General features: G+C 39.9%; 1 protein-coding gene across 7 annotated transcripts in view; it reads left to right on the top strand.

The window, feature by feature from the left end:
• ATP8A2 (ATPase phospholipid transporting 8A2) overlaps positions 1 to 16,043 on the top strand; it is a 280,727-nt gene that overhangs the window by 144,207 nt on the left and 120,477 nt on the right. For all 7 annotated transcript variants that reach the window (XM_085536352.1, XM_015852108.3, XM_085536349.1 and 4 more), the window contains 2 exons: positions 5,225 to 5,408; positions 8,891 to 9,001. In XM_085536352.1, coding sequence (XP_085392478.1) covers positions 5,225 to 5,408; positions 8,891 to 9,001 — 295 coding nt within the window. The remainder of the gene's footprint in view (positions 1 to 5,224; positions 5,409 to 8,890; positions 9,002 to 16,043) is intronic.

Raw genomic sequence — 16,043 nt, forward strand, 5'->3', positions numbered from 1 at the left:
CACAGGCTGCCCAAGGTGGTGGTGGAGTTGCTGTCTCTGGTGGTGTTCAAGAACCGTGTGGATAGAAGCACCAAGGAATGGTGTTTGTGGGCATGGTGGGGATGAGCTGATGGTTGGACTGGATAATCTTAAAGGTCTTTTCCAACCATAATGATTCTGATTCTGTGATACTGAAAAGAAATTTCTATTATACCTAAAGTAAAGCAGGAGGAACTGCCTATTATTTTGAAAAGAACTGTGAAGTATTCTATGAGGATTTACATGGGGGGTGAAGGGAAGTGATACAGAACCTCTCTTAGCACTGAAAATCCTGTCCTGGATAACCTGAACTTTTAAGAGGAGGGGAACTCTACCATTACATATCTAAAACAGGACAGGTGGATTGCACTCCAAGTGCCAGTGTCTCTCCATTGACTATAAAAGGAGTGGGCTGTGATTAGGAGATAGAGATGTCTCCTTTGGAAGCACTAACAGCTTTAGAGACAGCAATAAGTGAGCTGATGGATAGCTCATAAAAAAGAACCAAAGGAATCTATCTGTTTAGAGATGTAAGTACTGTTCCAGAGCCAGTCCCTGTGAAATCTAGTTGGCAGCAGGAAGAGCACATTTGGATCACTCCATAAATGAAAAGCATTCATTGTAATGCACGTTTTGAGTCCACATGTGTGAGTGCTTTTGTTCATCATCCTTCTGCACAGGTTACTGTGTAGGTATAGGTCTGAGCAAGATGCCTCACAGCATCACAGATGTAATCCAAGACCATCCCTTTGGATGACACGTGGTTGAAATCTGCACACTAGCGTGTGTCAGAAGAAATCGATATCTAATTAAAAGCTGCTAAATATGATGTCATGGTTACATTCCTTACTTGCAGTGGTGCATTAATTTACCTTGCTTCTCTTTCAGAGGATCAGTGCATATGCTTAAATGTCAATATAATTGATAGCTCTCAGCCTTTCCTGGGCTGTCTCCCTTCTCTGCCTGTACTGAAGATGAGGTCACTGAGTGTTTTGAGGTAATAGTGCATTTTATGATAGAACAGGGTAAAATCATGTTCAGTGTCATGAAAGTAGGCTCTTGAGAGCCTCTTGTGTTGCATTAACGAGGCATTTCAAGGAAGCAGAACATCTAATTAATGTTTCATGTTAAAGACATTAATGTCTGTGTTAAACCCTGTTACAGCATGGAAGCAGGAGGAGGTAATACTTGAAACAGCTCCCTACTTTGTCTTCCTCATTCTTTCACAAATTAACATTAAAAGTTTAAGCAATAGTAAGAATGTTTTAAAAGAATATACTTCACTGAAGTATATACTCCTCTGAATTAGGGGTGGGAGACGTATGCAGTTTGCAAAAGAACTGCTTCAGTCTCCTTGGTCTAGAAAATACAGTGCATAAAGGGAGAATAGAGGGCAGAGGCCCAGCATTAAGCTGTGCCTTGCTTGGGTGTGGAGGGGCTTGTGGGGCTGCTGGCCCTGCAAGTACAGGAGGGAGATGACCTTGCAATACAGTTTGATTATACGGTGATCTCTTATAAATTACCTGGTCCTGTTCCATATTGATCATGCCTTTCTTGTATAGTATTGACTTCAGCAGGACCTCATCTTCAGTGGGCCCTTCAGACTTGAATATGATAAGCAGAAGCCCATCAGTACTAAAATATTGCACTTATAGTTCCCATCTGTGGTTTCTCTATACACGTTGGAGCATGTGCTAGGATGCAGCTGTAGCTTAAGGGCTTTTGTAAATAGCACTTCTCTCAGTTGCCATCAATTGCTCTTACATACCTATAACAGACTGTGCAGTAAGTGCAGATGTGCTGAGACTGAGTTGAGAATTTCTTCCTCACTTCCCGTCAGCAGTAGCACTGTGTGGAGCATGGAGCTGACCTGTGTGAGAGGGATGGAGGTGTTGAGTGTGTCCTTCCCATTGCATTTGTGGCTGTGATGCTCTGGATGGCTTTTGGGAGTAAGAGAAATACATCCCTTGTCAGTGAAGTAATGGAATTGATTGATTTTAAAGCAGAAAAAAATGAAGTTAAAGCTCTCTTATATTACTTTGCTTTGTTAAAATAGATATTTAATGCTTTATTTTTACTTAATAGATGTATTTGCTGATAGTAAAAGTACAGGAGCGTATAATTTGAAAACTTCTGAACTTTACATTCTTCCACAGTTTCCGTATGGATTTAAGTGACACGAGAACAACAAGGCCATGTCTTTCTGAGGGCCCCTGACTCTGGGCTGCACTTCTCCCTAAGCCTCTTCCTAAGGCACAGTGCTTTGAGTCCTCATTGCCTTCACCCATCTCACAGCTGGGGAAGTAACATGACATCGGGGTGTCTGTCACTTCACTTGGGATGCAAACTGCTTTCTGTAGTAATCTGTTAAAGATAAAACCAAGCAGGTCTCCTTACCAGCTGTTACCCTCTTGGGTGCATGCTCTCAAAAGTGCCTTCCTGCTCCTCTAAGTGTGGTATCTGAACTCTGACTTCTCCCAGGAATATGCTTAGAAGAGAGAACTGGTCTAGGCTAAGTTAATTATCTCTGTTTTGAAGGATAATTTGGAGTAAATACAATAAAAATAATTTATGCATAAATGCTTCCAGTGAATGCCTTTGAGTTTCTCTTTATAAACCGTTGTGAGACATTGCTGGCTGGCTGGGTAATGCATGAGTAAGCAGAAGATTGTGATGCAGCTGATGTTTTGCTCACATCTGAATTCTTATTTGGGTATATATCATGGAGAGTCTTACATCCTAGTATTGCTGCCATAAGCTCTGCAGTGAGAGGCAAGGATGTTCCACCAAAATGGTAATTACCAATAGTTGCATGTTGCTGCAGTTTATTCCTCCAAAGTAGTTGGCTCTTTCCTTGTGCTTTTTACTTTGAACTTACTCGTTTGTCCAAGAATCTTTGTGAACTTGGCTTTTCCTCCTCCTTTTCCATGATAGCACCTGAGGGAAGCTTCAGGTTAATCGTGTCCTGCGCTATAATCTTCTACTTATTCATGTAGGCAGCCTATCAAATGTGGGAAATGAACTGCAGCTCTGATCATCTGGCTAAAGGGGATTAATGTCATCCAGGGCAGCACTGGTACCAAACAGATTACCAGGAGCAGGAGAGTGAGTTGGGAGGGGTGTAAACTGCCCAGGAAATGGGCAGCCATCTCAGTTCACAACTTTTGTAGTTACACTTTGTGCAGCAAAGTGCATTCCCTGGAGAGTGATGATGTATTTGATAGAAGGGGGGGAACCAAGAAGGTGCTTGTTAGCAAGAGCTCAATTAAAATAAATGACTGCAATCAGGTAACTCTTTGTGCTCAAGTCTTTTTTAGATTTCATCTTAAACAGAGTGCAGAAGAACTTCTGGTGTTTAAAGTGTATTTATAGTTTTTACTATGTCTAATTTAGTTGTCTTTTTTACTTGGTGTATTGATGTTGTTAGTCTTTAACTGGGTGTTACCTAACTGTGATTCTGTAGTGTGTCATTTGATGTAGAGAGTAAAAAGCGTGCTCTGTATACATTAAGTAACAGTTCACAAATCTGTTTATATATGGGCATTTGGTTTATTTGACAATTAATGAGTATTTCTATTGCCTTACAACTGAAAACTAAATGAATGCAAGCTGGCCTTGTTCTTGTCCGGATAAGAAAAGGCTGAGGGAAGACCTTCTTGCTCTCTACCACTGCCTGAAAAGAGGCTGTGGTGACGTGGGGGTCGGCCTCTCGCCCCGAGGAGCAGTGATAGGATGAGAGAGAATGGGCTCAAGTTGCACCAGGGGAGGTTCAGGTTGGATATTAGGATAAATCTCTTCTCAGAAAGAGTGGTGAGGCATTGGAATGGGCTGCCCAGGGAGGTGGTGGAGTCACAGCCCTTGGAGGTGTGTAGGAAGGGGGAGATGTAGTACTCAGGGACATAGTTTAGCGGCAGTATTGGTGGTAGGTGGACAGGTGGACTTCATGATGTTAGTGGTCTTTTCCAACCTTGATGATCCTGTGATTCTATGCAAGCTGTGCAAGTTACTCTTAAGGGATCTGGACTCTGAAAAGAATGCCATATAAAAAGCCGCCATTTTCCCCATTCCCCAGGCTCTCCACTCTCCCCCATTTTCACAGTAAAGCTTTCAGGTATCAGTTACGTTCATTTTGTTGAATGTTATTAGGGTGACTTGAGATGTGGAAAGTTATGTCTAAAGCATTATTTGAGGGAATAAAAAATAATTTGGAACTTTAACTAAAACTGATGGGGAAAGGGATTAAAGTTGTTTGTACAGATGGGCTTAGAATGGAAATATTTAATCTACATGTAGGTATTTCCAGAATACCTCATATGATTTGGTAACCTGATCCACCTTTTTCATAGAAAAAAAACACATTTTGGATGTCTCATCTAATTTAGTGACCTAGTCTTGCTTATTTTTCCACTTCCCTGGTTTAGACACCATTGAATTCCATGAATTTTTATCAAACTGAAACTGATATAAAAATGAGAGAAGGGTCAGGTTAATGCAACTGCTGAAAATCCCAATGAGAATAATACCTGGTAGTAGTCAGGTGTTTGATGGCTTGTTTTTGAATTCAGTTGGTTTTGAATTGAAATTAACATCACCACTGAAGCCAATATGGTACCAGCATGGAGGACATATGGGAAATCAGGGAGAAGGCTTATTTTTGGGGGGTGGGGGGGGAGAAACAAAGTGGGTAGTCAGGGTAGAAAGGCGGATTTGCAGGAGGGAAAATAAGCTGAAAAAAGAGTGAGGTAAGCATACAGAATCTTAGCGACCGAAAACACTTCAGATGGATTTATTCTCTGAGCACTTATGATCTTCCTCCTTCTTAATGGAGGTGCACAGTTATCTGTAAACTATAGTTGCTAGAGAGGAAAATCCCTTCTCCAGTGTTCCCACTATGATGCCAGTGGTTTACACCAAAGAGCCTCAGATGGCACTGGGGGATGGAAGAAAAGCTTGAAAGTGTTTCATGTCTGCTTGGTCTTATTTTAATCATTACCTTCTCGTATTTTATGCAAATGCTAAATTATTTTTAAAGCTGCTTTCTCTTTCTGCAATGGTTTGGCACAGGTTCTGAAGCTTCGCTGTTGAATAAAGAAACTTTCCAGCAACTGCCCTTTGATTATTTCTAAATGTAGGTGACAGCTGTCCTTTTGGAAAAGGAACACAATTCAGCATGTGAGAAACTGACACATTTTTCTTTCCTTTTCAGAGTATCTCCTCTTCAGAAGTCTGAAATAGTAGACATGGTCAAGAAACACGTGAATGCCATAACACTTGCCATTGGGGATGGTGCCAACGACGTGGGAATGATCCAGACTGCTCATGTTGGAGTAGGGATCAGTGGCAATGAGGGCATGCAGGCAACCAATTCCTCGGATTATGCCATTGCACAGGTCAGAGGCAAAAAAAGTCCAGTTGCCGTGTACTGTGTCAGAGACCCCACTATGTGGCTATACAGTGCCCAGTGTCTTCTCTTAGACTTAGAGCTAAAAGAATCTCAGATTATTTCCTTTTCCAAGACAGCTTCTGAAACAGATACTTGTGATATGGTATTGGAATCCTTTGTTTTGATTTCTGCACTCTTCACCCCAAAGCTCTGTCTTCCCTGGAAGCTTCAGTTTCCTCCTGCTGGCTGTGCAGTCACTTGGCTCTTCAGTAGTCAGGGAAAGGCACTTTGTGATGCTTAAGCTGACATGCTTTAAGTGCAGCTTATCTCTCTCGGAAAGTCCTTTTCCCTTACTATGAATAGACATTACAGACAGGTTTGTAGGAGTGCGGCCGTTTGGAAATTCTTATTTTGAGGTCACGTTCTCCTTTTATATTCCCTCCACCCCCATCACATATCCAAGAATTGTTCACAGTCCTGAAGAGTTGAGCAATGTTTTCATTTTAGGTATGGTATTTTGAACATCATTTGGGTGAGTGCTCCCAAACAATCCTATGAAATCCAACCCAAGAGGAAAGTAGAAGAACCTTTTTTGTTTAAATGAAGGAACTGAGCTGTAGGACTGTATGAAGTTAAGTAAGGAAGGAGATAATTCAGTGGACACAGACATCTTCTGAGTACTGTTTACAGTTCAGGTTCCCTGTGTTGGTTTTGAGACTGATCACAGGGCAAGAATGAATGAGAGCTGGCAAGAAGCAGGGATGATCCACTGACTCTTCAGTTATCTCCGTGCATCAGCTGCTGATCCCATCTTCTAGGAATCAAATCTGCCAGATTTGTTCTACCAACTGATACAAAATGTTACATTTTTTTGTGATAGTTTCAGTAGAAGGTGAGGTTTTAAAAAGGTAAAACAATAATGGTAATATTTAGACAGATAACTGTTTAATGTGCTAACTGTGCTATTGCTGCTATAGAGCCTTTTGTGGTCAGGTGAAGCACCTTGCATTCCAGGTCTGAAGAACTAAGGCCTTCTAAATTTATCTAGAAAATTTTGGTCTGTTTCTTCTAATGGCTTATTCCATAATAAACAGTGTATAAAATTATAGGAATTGCCATAGGCATAGTCTTTGGTGTCTTGCAATGATTTTCTTTTCTAGCTTCTGTAGGTTATACATTGCTTCTGCTGCATAACTTAATTGAATGCTATTTACTTAAATTTCCTCAGAATGCCTATTGCTTCCATTTTAATAAGTAAGCATAAGCAGTGAGAATTTTGTCCACAAAGAGACAAATAGCATGTTCTACACGCTTTATTTCTTTAACATTAGTGGCAGCAACATTCAGTCTTAAGTCTCTTCACGTTCACATGTTGCTTCTAAATTACCAAAAAGAAAACCCATGTCTTTGGACTTAATGTTGAAATTAGGGAAATAAGTTGTTCTTGGTCTGAACTCGTCAGGGAGTTAATGACAACAACAATGAATCTTCTTAGTTCCACGTGAAATAGAAGCTGGTCACATGAGCGCGGAGTTTAATCTTTCAAAAATTAGTGAAATCCTATGGATCTGTATTTTTTTGATTATTTAAGAAAGGTTTATGTTAGAAAAGATGTCAAAGAATCCCCCTTGCAGGGAGGACTAATAGTGTGCGGTTATGTTTCAGAAAAATGTTCAAAAGAAAAACTTGATCTCCATGGGGTATATTTCTTTCAGGGAAGACATATAACTCCCACTGAAGTGTTACTGTGTGTGCATGCCTTGAAGGCAGAGTATGTTCTTATTGAGTAATTTAAAACGACCGCTCTAATGTAGCATCTCATGTTCAAATGAGATTTCAAATACAGCGGTGCCAGAAGTAGGCGCTTATGGAAGAGAAAGTCTCAATATAAACTGGTTCTGGATTCCAGGGGGAATCAAGGCATAAACCAAACAAAAATAAAAAGGCAACTTACATCTGACTCTGCTCCAAATAACTTCCACAGGTACAAGGAGCATCTGCTTGAATCATCCTTTCCCCTTTAAATGATCTTGCACCAGTGATCCATGTTTAGAGAATTCCCAAACCAAACGACCTGACTGCTTGGAGAGACTCGGAGAGTAGTAGAATTTAAAAGCTTTTTCCCCAGTAAAAAGTTTTATCATCTTAATCCTGAGAGCACCCGGCGTGTGGGGAATGTCACCTTTTCTGAACTAGAGCAGCTTCTTCCTTAGGCAAGTGTTCACATCTCCTTCAAAAACCCGTCAATGTAGCAGTGCCCAAACAAACACAATATCTTAGAAGGGCCCTATCACCCATGGTCACTCAATTGTGCCAGTAGTTGTGCATTTACATCATTCCAGTGATCAGCATCAAAAATTTACTTCCTTGCTCCGTCTTAATAGTACTCCTTATCTCTGCAAACAGGCTTGGAATTGTTTTACTTACCTTATTAATGTCTCTCACTGTGCAATGGAGTGGATTCATCTTTGTGACAATAGAGGTTAAAGAGCAGTTAATGGTAGGATTTGTCCAACCTGGAGCTGCAGAAGGAGGAGCATCTGAAATGGTCACTCTTCAGATACAGCAGAGAGTATTTTAGGGTGCATCCAACTCTGTTCTTTACAGGAGGTGTTGGGGGCCGCTTGTCAGGATGTGATGGGAGTCTTCCCATCACTGCTGATGTTTTGTCATGGAGATTTGAGGAATAAAGCTATAAAAATGGTGCAGATTAGTGGAGGTAGTAGGTGACTCATATATTACCTGCACCCTTCTAAGTGTCCTACTTTCAGTCCTGATTCAGGCTGGGCAGGGGCTGAACCATGAAGCTTCTTTCACTTTTATTTTCTCTCCTCCTTTATTTCTGGCATATCCAAACAAATCCATGTTGCTGATGCATGTCAGAAAGGTTGTTCTTAGAGGATTTGTGGTTCAGTGATTTCTGTGCTGGAAATCATGGGAGTGGAGCTCTCTCATGACAGTTCTAATTCATTAGTGCAGCTTTCAAAGTCTCAAGTAAGTTTTTTAAATGACTGAGCTAGAATCTACTTTTAAGAAGTCGGTCTTTACTATCAAGTTCCTGAACTGAAGAGGAAGCAAAGCAAGTAGTGTTCTTGCCTTCATGTCCAAGAACCCTTCAGGTTCACATGTGCTGAACAGTAAATGTAGAAATTTTTGACCATGAAATTAAGAGTTTACATTTATTCTTAATAACATTAACCTTGCCTGATTTCACTACAAGGGTAGTAATACGACCTGAAGGCTTTTTGCTGTTCAAAGACAGGACACTTGGTGTGTTTTTTAGGCTTTGTTGCCAGAAAAGACTTCCAGTAAATAGTAAGTGTCAGGACATACATTTTGTATATGTGTGTTGCTGAAATATTCAGATATTGTGCTTCAGCAGATTTCATAGCTGATCTGAGGCCTTTTTGGCATGTGGGAAAATTCACTCTAACCTTTTTTTATCAAACAGTTCTTCATATCTGTATAAACTTGTTTTCTCTCTTTCAGTTTTCCTACTTGGAGAAGCTGTTGTTGGTCCATGGAGCTTGGAGTTACAATCGAGTTACCAAGTGCATACTCTACAGCTTCTACAAGAATGTGGTTCTGTATATTATTGAGGTAGGAGTAACAAAAGGGATGGGCTTTAAAGGTGCTTACTCCTCAATTCGTTTCTTTCTAAAAGGAAAAAGAGAAATTAGTTGGCTTTGGTTATTTAAGAGAGAAGGCATTTTTTTTCCTGTTGCCCATTTACAAACTGTTGCATTGCCTTGCAGTACCAGTGAAATAATAACATTAATCAGGTCATTTGATTTAGTAATATTTAAAACACAACTGCTTGTATTTTGTAAAATTCACTGCCTGAAGAAGTCAAGTAATCAAACTGGGTTTTGAAGGAGGTCAGATAACACTATGAAATCAATATAATTTTTCTTAGATAGGAGCGTGATCTCATGCTTTGGGTTACAATCTAAATTTAAGGAGGGCCAGGAACGGATCTTTCTTATTGTTTCTTGTTGCCTGTTCAGATACAAGATGAACTTAAACTTAGCATGTTGGGGCTTGGGCTGAAAAAGCAAATTCTATATTTTTTGTGGAATTTTTGTTGCATATTTCCATATGTGTATGTATTCATTTCTCTGTTTCTACAATTAAGCAGTCATGAATGAGGTTAATAGTTAGAAAATTAGAACACTTATAGTTAGGCAACCAGCTATGTACATTTCAGCAGATAGTAAGTAATGTTTTATTATTCAGTGAATCATACTGCGGTCAGTGTGTGGATATCCATCTCCCTCAGGGTACAGTCATCTTTTATGCATGTTCTTGGGCTCTTAGAGAATAGCTACTCTCCATTAACTCATGTAATTTTTCCTCTTGTTAACTATTTCTGAATTAGCTTTAACCCTGTGGTGTTTTTTTAAATTTCAGTATAGATTAAAACATGCTGTCAAAATAATGACAGTGTATTGCTGTGGTGGTTGCACAGGATGGTTGTCTGATATCCAGTGGTTCTAGATTTGTAAAATACTGCGTGAAGCCTAGAAGTCTTTTCTATATTGTAAGAATCCAGTCCTTGTTTGTATTCCACTGCTTTAGCCTCTCTCCTGCAATCTCACAAGTGTGTTCTTGCCCTACTGAGGAGGGCACTTCCACAGTTCTGAGGCAATTTTATTATGCTTATGCTTATGATTATGCTTATAGTTAAGATTTGATTTATGCGTAGCTTTCTGAAATGATCCTTAACTTGATTTTGGCTGATCACAAGTTATGCCTTTTAGCAGTGGCTTTTAAGTGTTATTGGAGATGACAGTGATACTCATTATTGTGAAAGAGAAACGTAAAGAAAGAGGACTTGTCTAGTGGGGTTTTTACTGAGTGTAGGAAGTAGCATTCCCTGAACAACTCAGGAAAATACTTATCAGCTTCATGATTGTCATTTTCCCTCTAAAATTCTTTTCTCATTTGGAAAAGTGTTTTCGAAAATCCTCCTTCTCAAATATTACATTTGGTGCTGAACTTTCAGTGGAGAGCTAAATTACATTCTACCCTGTGAGAAGCTGGGCAAGAGGTTGAAGAGAGGTGAAAGCCTCTGGGACCTCCAACCTGAGGCAGCTTAATCATCTCTCTGCGGGGAGGCATTTTATTAGATGTTGCTATATGATGCATAAAATGCAAGTCTGCTCTGAGGATGTAAGGTCAGATGTTCCCTTCTCTTTGCTGTCTTAGATTGTGTTCAGTTCTGCTGTGTGCTGTGCTGAGGGACACGAGCTTTTGGCTCTGACTTCCCTGAGTAAGAGTGGGAATCGGTTCCTTCCAACACTGCAAATGTGCAGCTGCCTTCAGCCCCATGCCTTGCTGACTCCTCTGTGTGTAGAAGTTGGGAGCAAGTTTAAGGCTTGTGGGAGATGAAGCAACAGAAAGATGAAATTGCTACAACCACAGTGGTGGGTAGAGCTCAGTTTGTTTCTAGTTCCTATGGTGAGTTTGTTTCACTAGTGGCTTTGAGGAACTTGACCTACAAAACCAAATAAAACTAGCCAAATTGACTGCAAACTGAAGAGATCCCAGTTTGGGAATACTGCAGGTCAGAGGGGGATGAAAGAAGAGTTCTCCAATTCTGTTTTCAGCTCTACATAGGGAAAGCTGAGTTATTCTGTACTTCTGCCATGACGCTCTGTAGCATTGATCAATTTGTGGTATGGAAGAAGCTCCTCAAGGGAATCCATTCTTCAGCTTGAGATAATAGTGGTTCAGTGCCCAGTGCTACTGCCCTGCTGCTAGTGCATGTTTTATGTTCCTGATTGCTCCCCAGTACTCTGGACAAGCTCAGTATTTACCTGAACTTCCTGCTTGGATGTGTGGCGTACGGGGAATATTCTTTTAACATTATAATGAGATGGGGATTTGGACTTGAACTACATTCTAACTTGATCTTCTAAAGCATTGCACTGAGTAAATATTTATAAAGTTGAATCAAAAAGCACATCGGTCAATATGACAGACTGTCAGTTACACCTTTGTTACTGTGTCTGCATTATTTCAATGAAGCTTTAACACCTGAGGAATAACAGTAATAAGGCTTATGGAAATGAACTTTGCAGCAGTGAAGCACTGGAGCTTCATCATAACTTTTTTTAACCTGAGATTTTATAAGTATCACAGACAGAAATGGTGCTCAGACTTCAGCACACAGAATATCTGGACGCAAAAGTTGGAGAGGCGTGTGTAAAAGAGTAAATTAAACTTGATTTAATTAAACAGTGATGAGCACTTGAGAATACCTTGAGAATACCTCCTTTCCTGACACCTCGAGTTTGGTGTACTAACAGTACTACACTTAGAAGCGCATCTCAGTACAAAACACTCTTACACCAGGAGATCCCAAACTGTGGCAGCTAATTTTGTGATTTTTCCTTTAGTTTCTGGGAAAAGTGGTAATTAAAATAAAGAATTTGGGATTTGGTGGAAAGTGTATTCAGGTAACTGTAATCATGGGCTTTACTGTTCAGTGATGTTCCCAGGTTAAAGCTGATGTTTCCCTTCCTGCAGTGGCCAATTCTTGTAGAAGACACTTAGGCCCTGTAAACTGTTTGATTTCAGCTGCATTTCCAATGACTGAAATATATCTGACTGAAATACCTGTGCATCATTACATAACACCATCTCATAGAATTACTTCTGTAGCTGGCTTTAAACTGAATAGTGAAACAAAAGATCTGTTTCACATTTGCTGAGCTGATATATTTCACTGGAGATGATATAAAGTTGTCCCGATGACATCAGAACTTTGAAATACAGCTGACTTCGAATGTAAAAGAATACAGGAATGTTGCTTTCATGTCATGCTTGGAGGAGTAGAAATACAGCAAGATCAAAGGTGATATCAGTAATAGCAGGTAAGAGTTCAAGGCATTTGGGAATGGTTCTGGGGAAACAGTAGCATGGAAGATATCTTTCAGGTCAGCACAGGGTGTGCAGGAAAGAAGTGCTCAGTACCTCACTGGTGCTAGCATGTTGTTCATCTGAAACCTGCTTAAGCGCAGAGTGCCTGAGTACTGTGGAATAATTAAATATCCATGTCCCTCTGTCAAGGCTTGGTGGTAGAGGGTCATGATGCTCAACTAGAACAGAAAAAGAAGTGAATGGAAATAGAGGGGAAGTGTATAGCACGTGTAAATTATTTTTTCCTCTGCCTTATGTATCCAGAGATAAACTGTAAGCCTGGATCTGAACACCGTTTCTTTATGGCAGTTGAAAGTCATAACCTACACCCGAGCAGTATTAAACAAGATAGATCACAGAATCGTAGAATGGCCTGGGCTGAAAAGGACCACAAAGATCATCCAGTTTCAACCCCCTTCCAAGTGCAGGGTTGCCAACCACTGGACCAGGCTGCCCAGAAACACATCCAGCACGGAACATCTAAACATACTAAAGGACAAAATGATAGGATTTCTGTTTCTAATTCAGAGCTGAATTTTCAGATCTTATTAAATTCCAAGTAAACACAGTGCTTCAATATGCAAACTTTGAAATAAGCAGGGATGTCACAAGTGCAACATGGTCTGACTGTGGTGGTGTGAAGGGCTCTGAGTGCTCTTGGTGGTCTCCACTCAGACTTGCTGGTAGCACCAGCTGTGAAAGTGCACAAGATGTTCCTACATGAGATCTTTTCTTCTTGCTGCGTGAGACTTGTTTTTCTTGTTTTTATGCTTTCCTGTCAAACAGATTTGTTTAAAAATGCAGAAAGTAGGCATAGGAGTTCTTTCTAGTCCTGTTACCCAAACAGCATGCAGAAATTTGTCTATCTGACATGACACTAAAAACATACAGCTCTGACGTTTCTGTGTGCTTATTCCCTGATTTATACAGTCAGGCTTGTACTTAACTCACCATGCCTTCTGTTTCCAATTGGCTTTGTATCTCTGAGGTATAGCCAAACAACAGAAAACCTGAAGCCTGGGGATTGTTGGAGTAAGTTGAGGACTGGAGTGCAATAACTGTTGTCATGAAAAGCAACTTTGTAAGAAGATAACAGGACAATATTTTCCCCCCAGTGTTAGGCTGAGATTAAGAACATCTGGCTGTAAAATTCCTGAGCAGGGGTAACAGTAATACAGGCAACTAGTTGTCTTGTCATGCTTACAGATTCAAATGATTCAGTTGCATGTTGAAATACTATGGTAGGCATTTAATACGCCTTACTTCTATGTGCTTATGCTAGGTTAGTCTGGTAGCTTTATAGCAATTCTATATCACGAAACAAAGCAGGAATATCTGCCATTTCTGTTTGTGCAGTGACCTGAAAATTCAGCTATGTGACTTCTCATCATACCCCTGGTCAATAACTTACTATGGACAGGTGCTTTCAGATGCACAAAAGGTGGGATTCAGTGTCCTTAAGGTGGGTGGCAGGTGTAAATTCAGGTGCTTAGGAGAAACCTCTGTGATGTCCATTTAGATGGCATTTATGGGTTGCCCAGTGGTCGCAGAGAGCAGTGTAGGACTGTCAGATGTGCCACAGGAGCAGAAGCATTACTGTGTTAGCATGTATAGATAGCTAGGCAACTAAACCCCATCAGAAAGAGAGGTTTCTTTGTTCTTCTTGTTCATTTGGTGTTTGAAACTTTAAAAAAATAAGTAAATAAACAGGAATCCAAATCCTCCAACTTAAGCAATGCCGATCAGTTTAAAAGATGCAGAAAACTTATGGAAGTTGTAATAAAGACCTTGCAGACCTGGAAAGCACCGTGATAGACACACTGTGAGAAGCAATACATGTGTGTGATACTCATCCCTCTCCATCATTTTAAGAAAAACTGGCCTTATGTGCTCATTTTTCTCTTGCACTGTTTCAGACTTAACATAGGCTCCAATTCAATAATGCATTCTTTTGTAACAGTAGTTCCAGAAGTCAGATCTTGGAAACTGCCTGCCAGACTTCCAGAAATATCACAAAACATTATCTAACCCAGAATTATGCAAATAGTGGCTACAGATGTGTTTATTTTTTGTTTTAAAAATACATCCTGATTCCTTCTTGGTTGTTCGACAGCTCATAGTTTATATTGCTGCTGTTGACAGTTTATTCCTTATTTCAACCCCCCGTTGTGTGAAGAAATTGTCAGAATTGCTTATAGGCTGGTCTCATCAACTTTAATCCATGATTGACTTCTTGGGTTTTGGATTCCTAATTGAGTATGTTAATCCCAAGAGTTTCCAAGGAATCAGTCACAAAGATAAATCGATGCTAATTTTCCTTTCTTTTTTAGTAATATATACTGCACAGTGAATCATTAGAGAGCAGTCCATCTTTACTGAAAACAACATTGACTCAACTAATAAATGGCTGGTTTCGAATTTTCTTTCAAATAGACCCAGAAGTGATCAAATCAGTATTCTAGCATTGACATTTTATTTTATTTTATTTTATTTTATTTTATTTTATTTTATTTTATTTTATTTTATTTTATTTTATTTTATTTTATTTTATTTTGTTAAGGGCGCTGCCTTGGCTGCACCTTATAAGCAACAGATTTGGTAATTTTTAAAGACTGAAAATATTGTAAGTAATAAGTGTGGCTCCTTAGCTTGGTCTCAGAATCTCTTACATAGAAGGTTCAATATATGTTGCCAGAGAGTATCTGCAACTGATAACACTGATCAGATCCCCTCTCAGTCTTCTTTTCCCCCAGGCTGAACAGACCCAGATTATTCAACCTTTCCCCATGCAGGAGATTCTCCAGGCCCTTTATCATCATTGTGGCCCTCCACTGGACTCCTGCTAGGAGATCCCTGTCTTTTTTTACCTGGGGAACCCAGAACTGGACATGCATATTTGGAAAATGCAAACCTATCCAGCCAGGACAATGCAGTGCATATGTCTGACTTGTGGGTAAAAAGATGGCTGAGCTGTAATTCGATAGAACAGTTTTTGAGGGCAAATAAGCCCCGTGAGGAAATAACTTGTGCTCAATGTGTTCAAGTTGATGTTAGCAATGTGTGTGATGTGGTAGAGGTTAACTCTGAGAACGCTATTTTAAAATCCAATACCTCTATCACTATATGTGTGTATATTTAAATATATATATATCAAAGTATTATTTTTATATCTAAGTATACACAAATGTGAAATACAGCTTATTATATCTTGGGCTTGTACTGGTTTCCTTTATATCTGGCCTTTATCCCTATAAATAGACTTCCTTTAGGGGAGACATTCCTGATTTATGTGGGAATAACTAATAGCAAAGTAAAGTTCTGTACATTTTTATTTTCTATTTGTGAAGTTTTATTTTTCTTTCTCCTGGCCTGAAGCCATGGGTTGGAATGGAGTAGGTGCAAGGTTTTCTTCTCTTCACCTGTACCTCAGTGCTATAAATAACTGTAAGTTCTAAATGTATTTCACAGCAATTGACTGCAGTCTGCAAATAGTAATACAAATGAGGCTCCGTTTTGCCAATGACAGCTTGGTGATAGAACTGTCTGAAGTGACTGCCTGACAATTAGCTTAATTCTCTGGTTTAGAAGCTCTGAGCCACTGGTACTTACAAACAGCCCCGGCAGCGTGAGTGCTCCATGATTTAATGCAGCTTGATGGCGTTGGTCTGTCAGGGGAGAGATAAGCCCTATGTAGGAGTAACTTGTTGTCAAGGTATTC

The sequence above is a fragment of the Coturnix japonica genome, chromosome 1 (assembly GCF_054131305.1).
Source record: "Coturnix japonica strain WE chromosome 1, WE-NBRP24, whole genome shotgun sequence".
Classification (NCBI taxonomy): domain Eukaryota; kingdom Metazoa; phylum Chordata; class Aves; order Galliformes; family Phasianidae; genus Coturnix; species Coturnix japonica.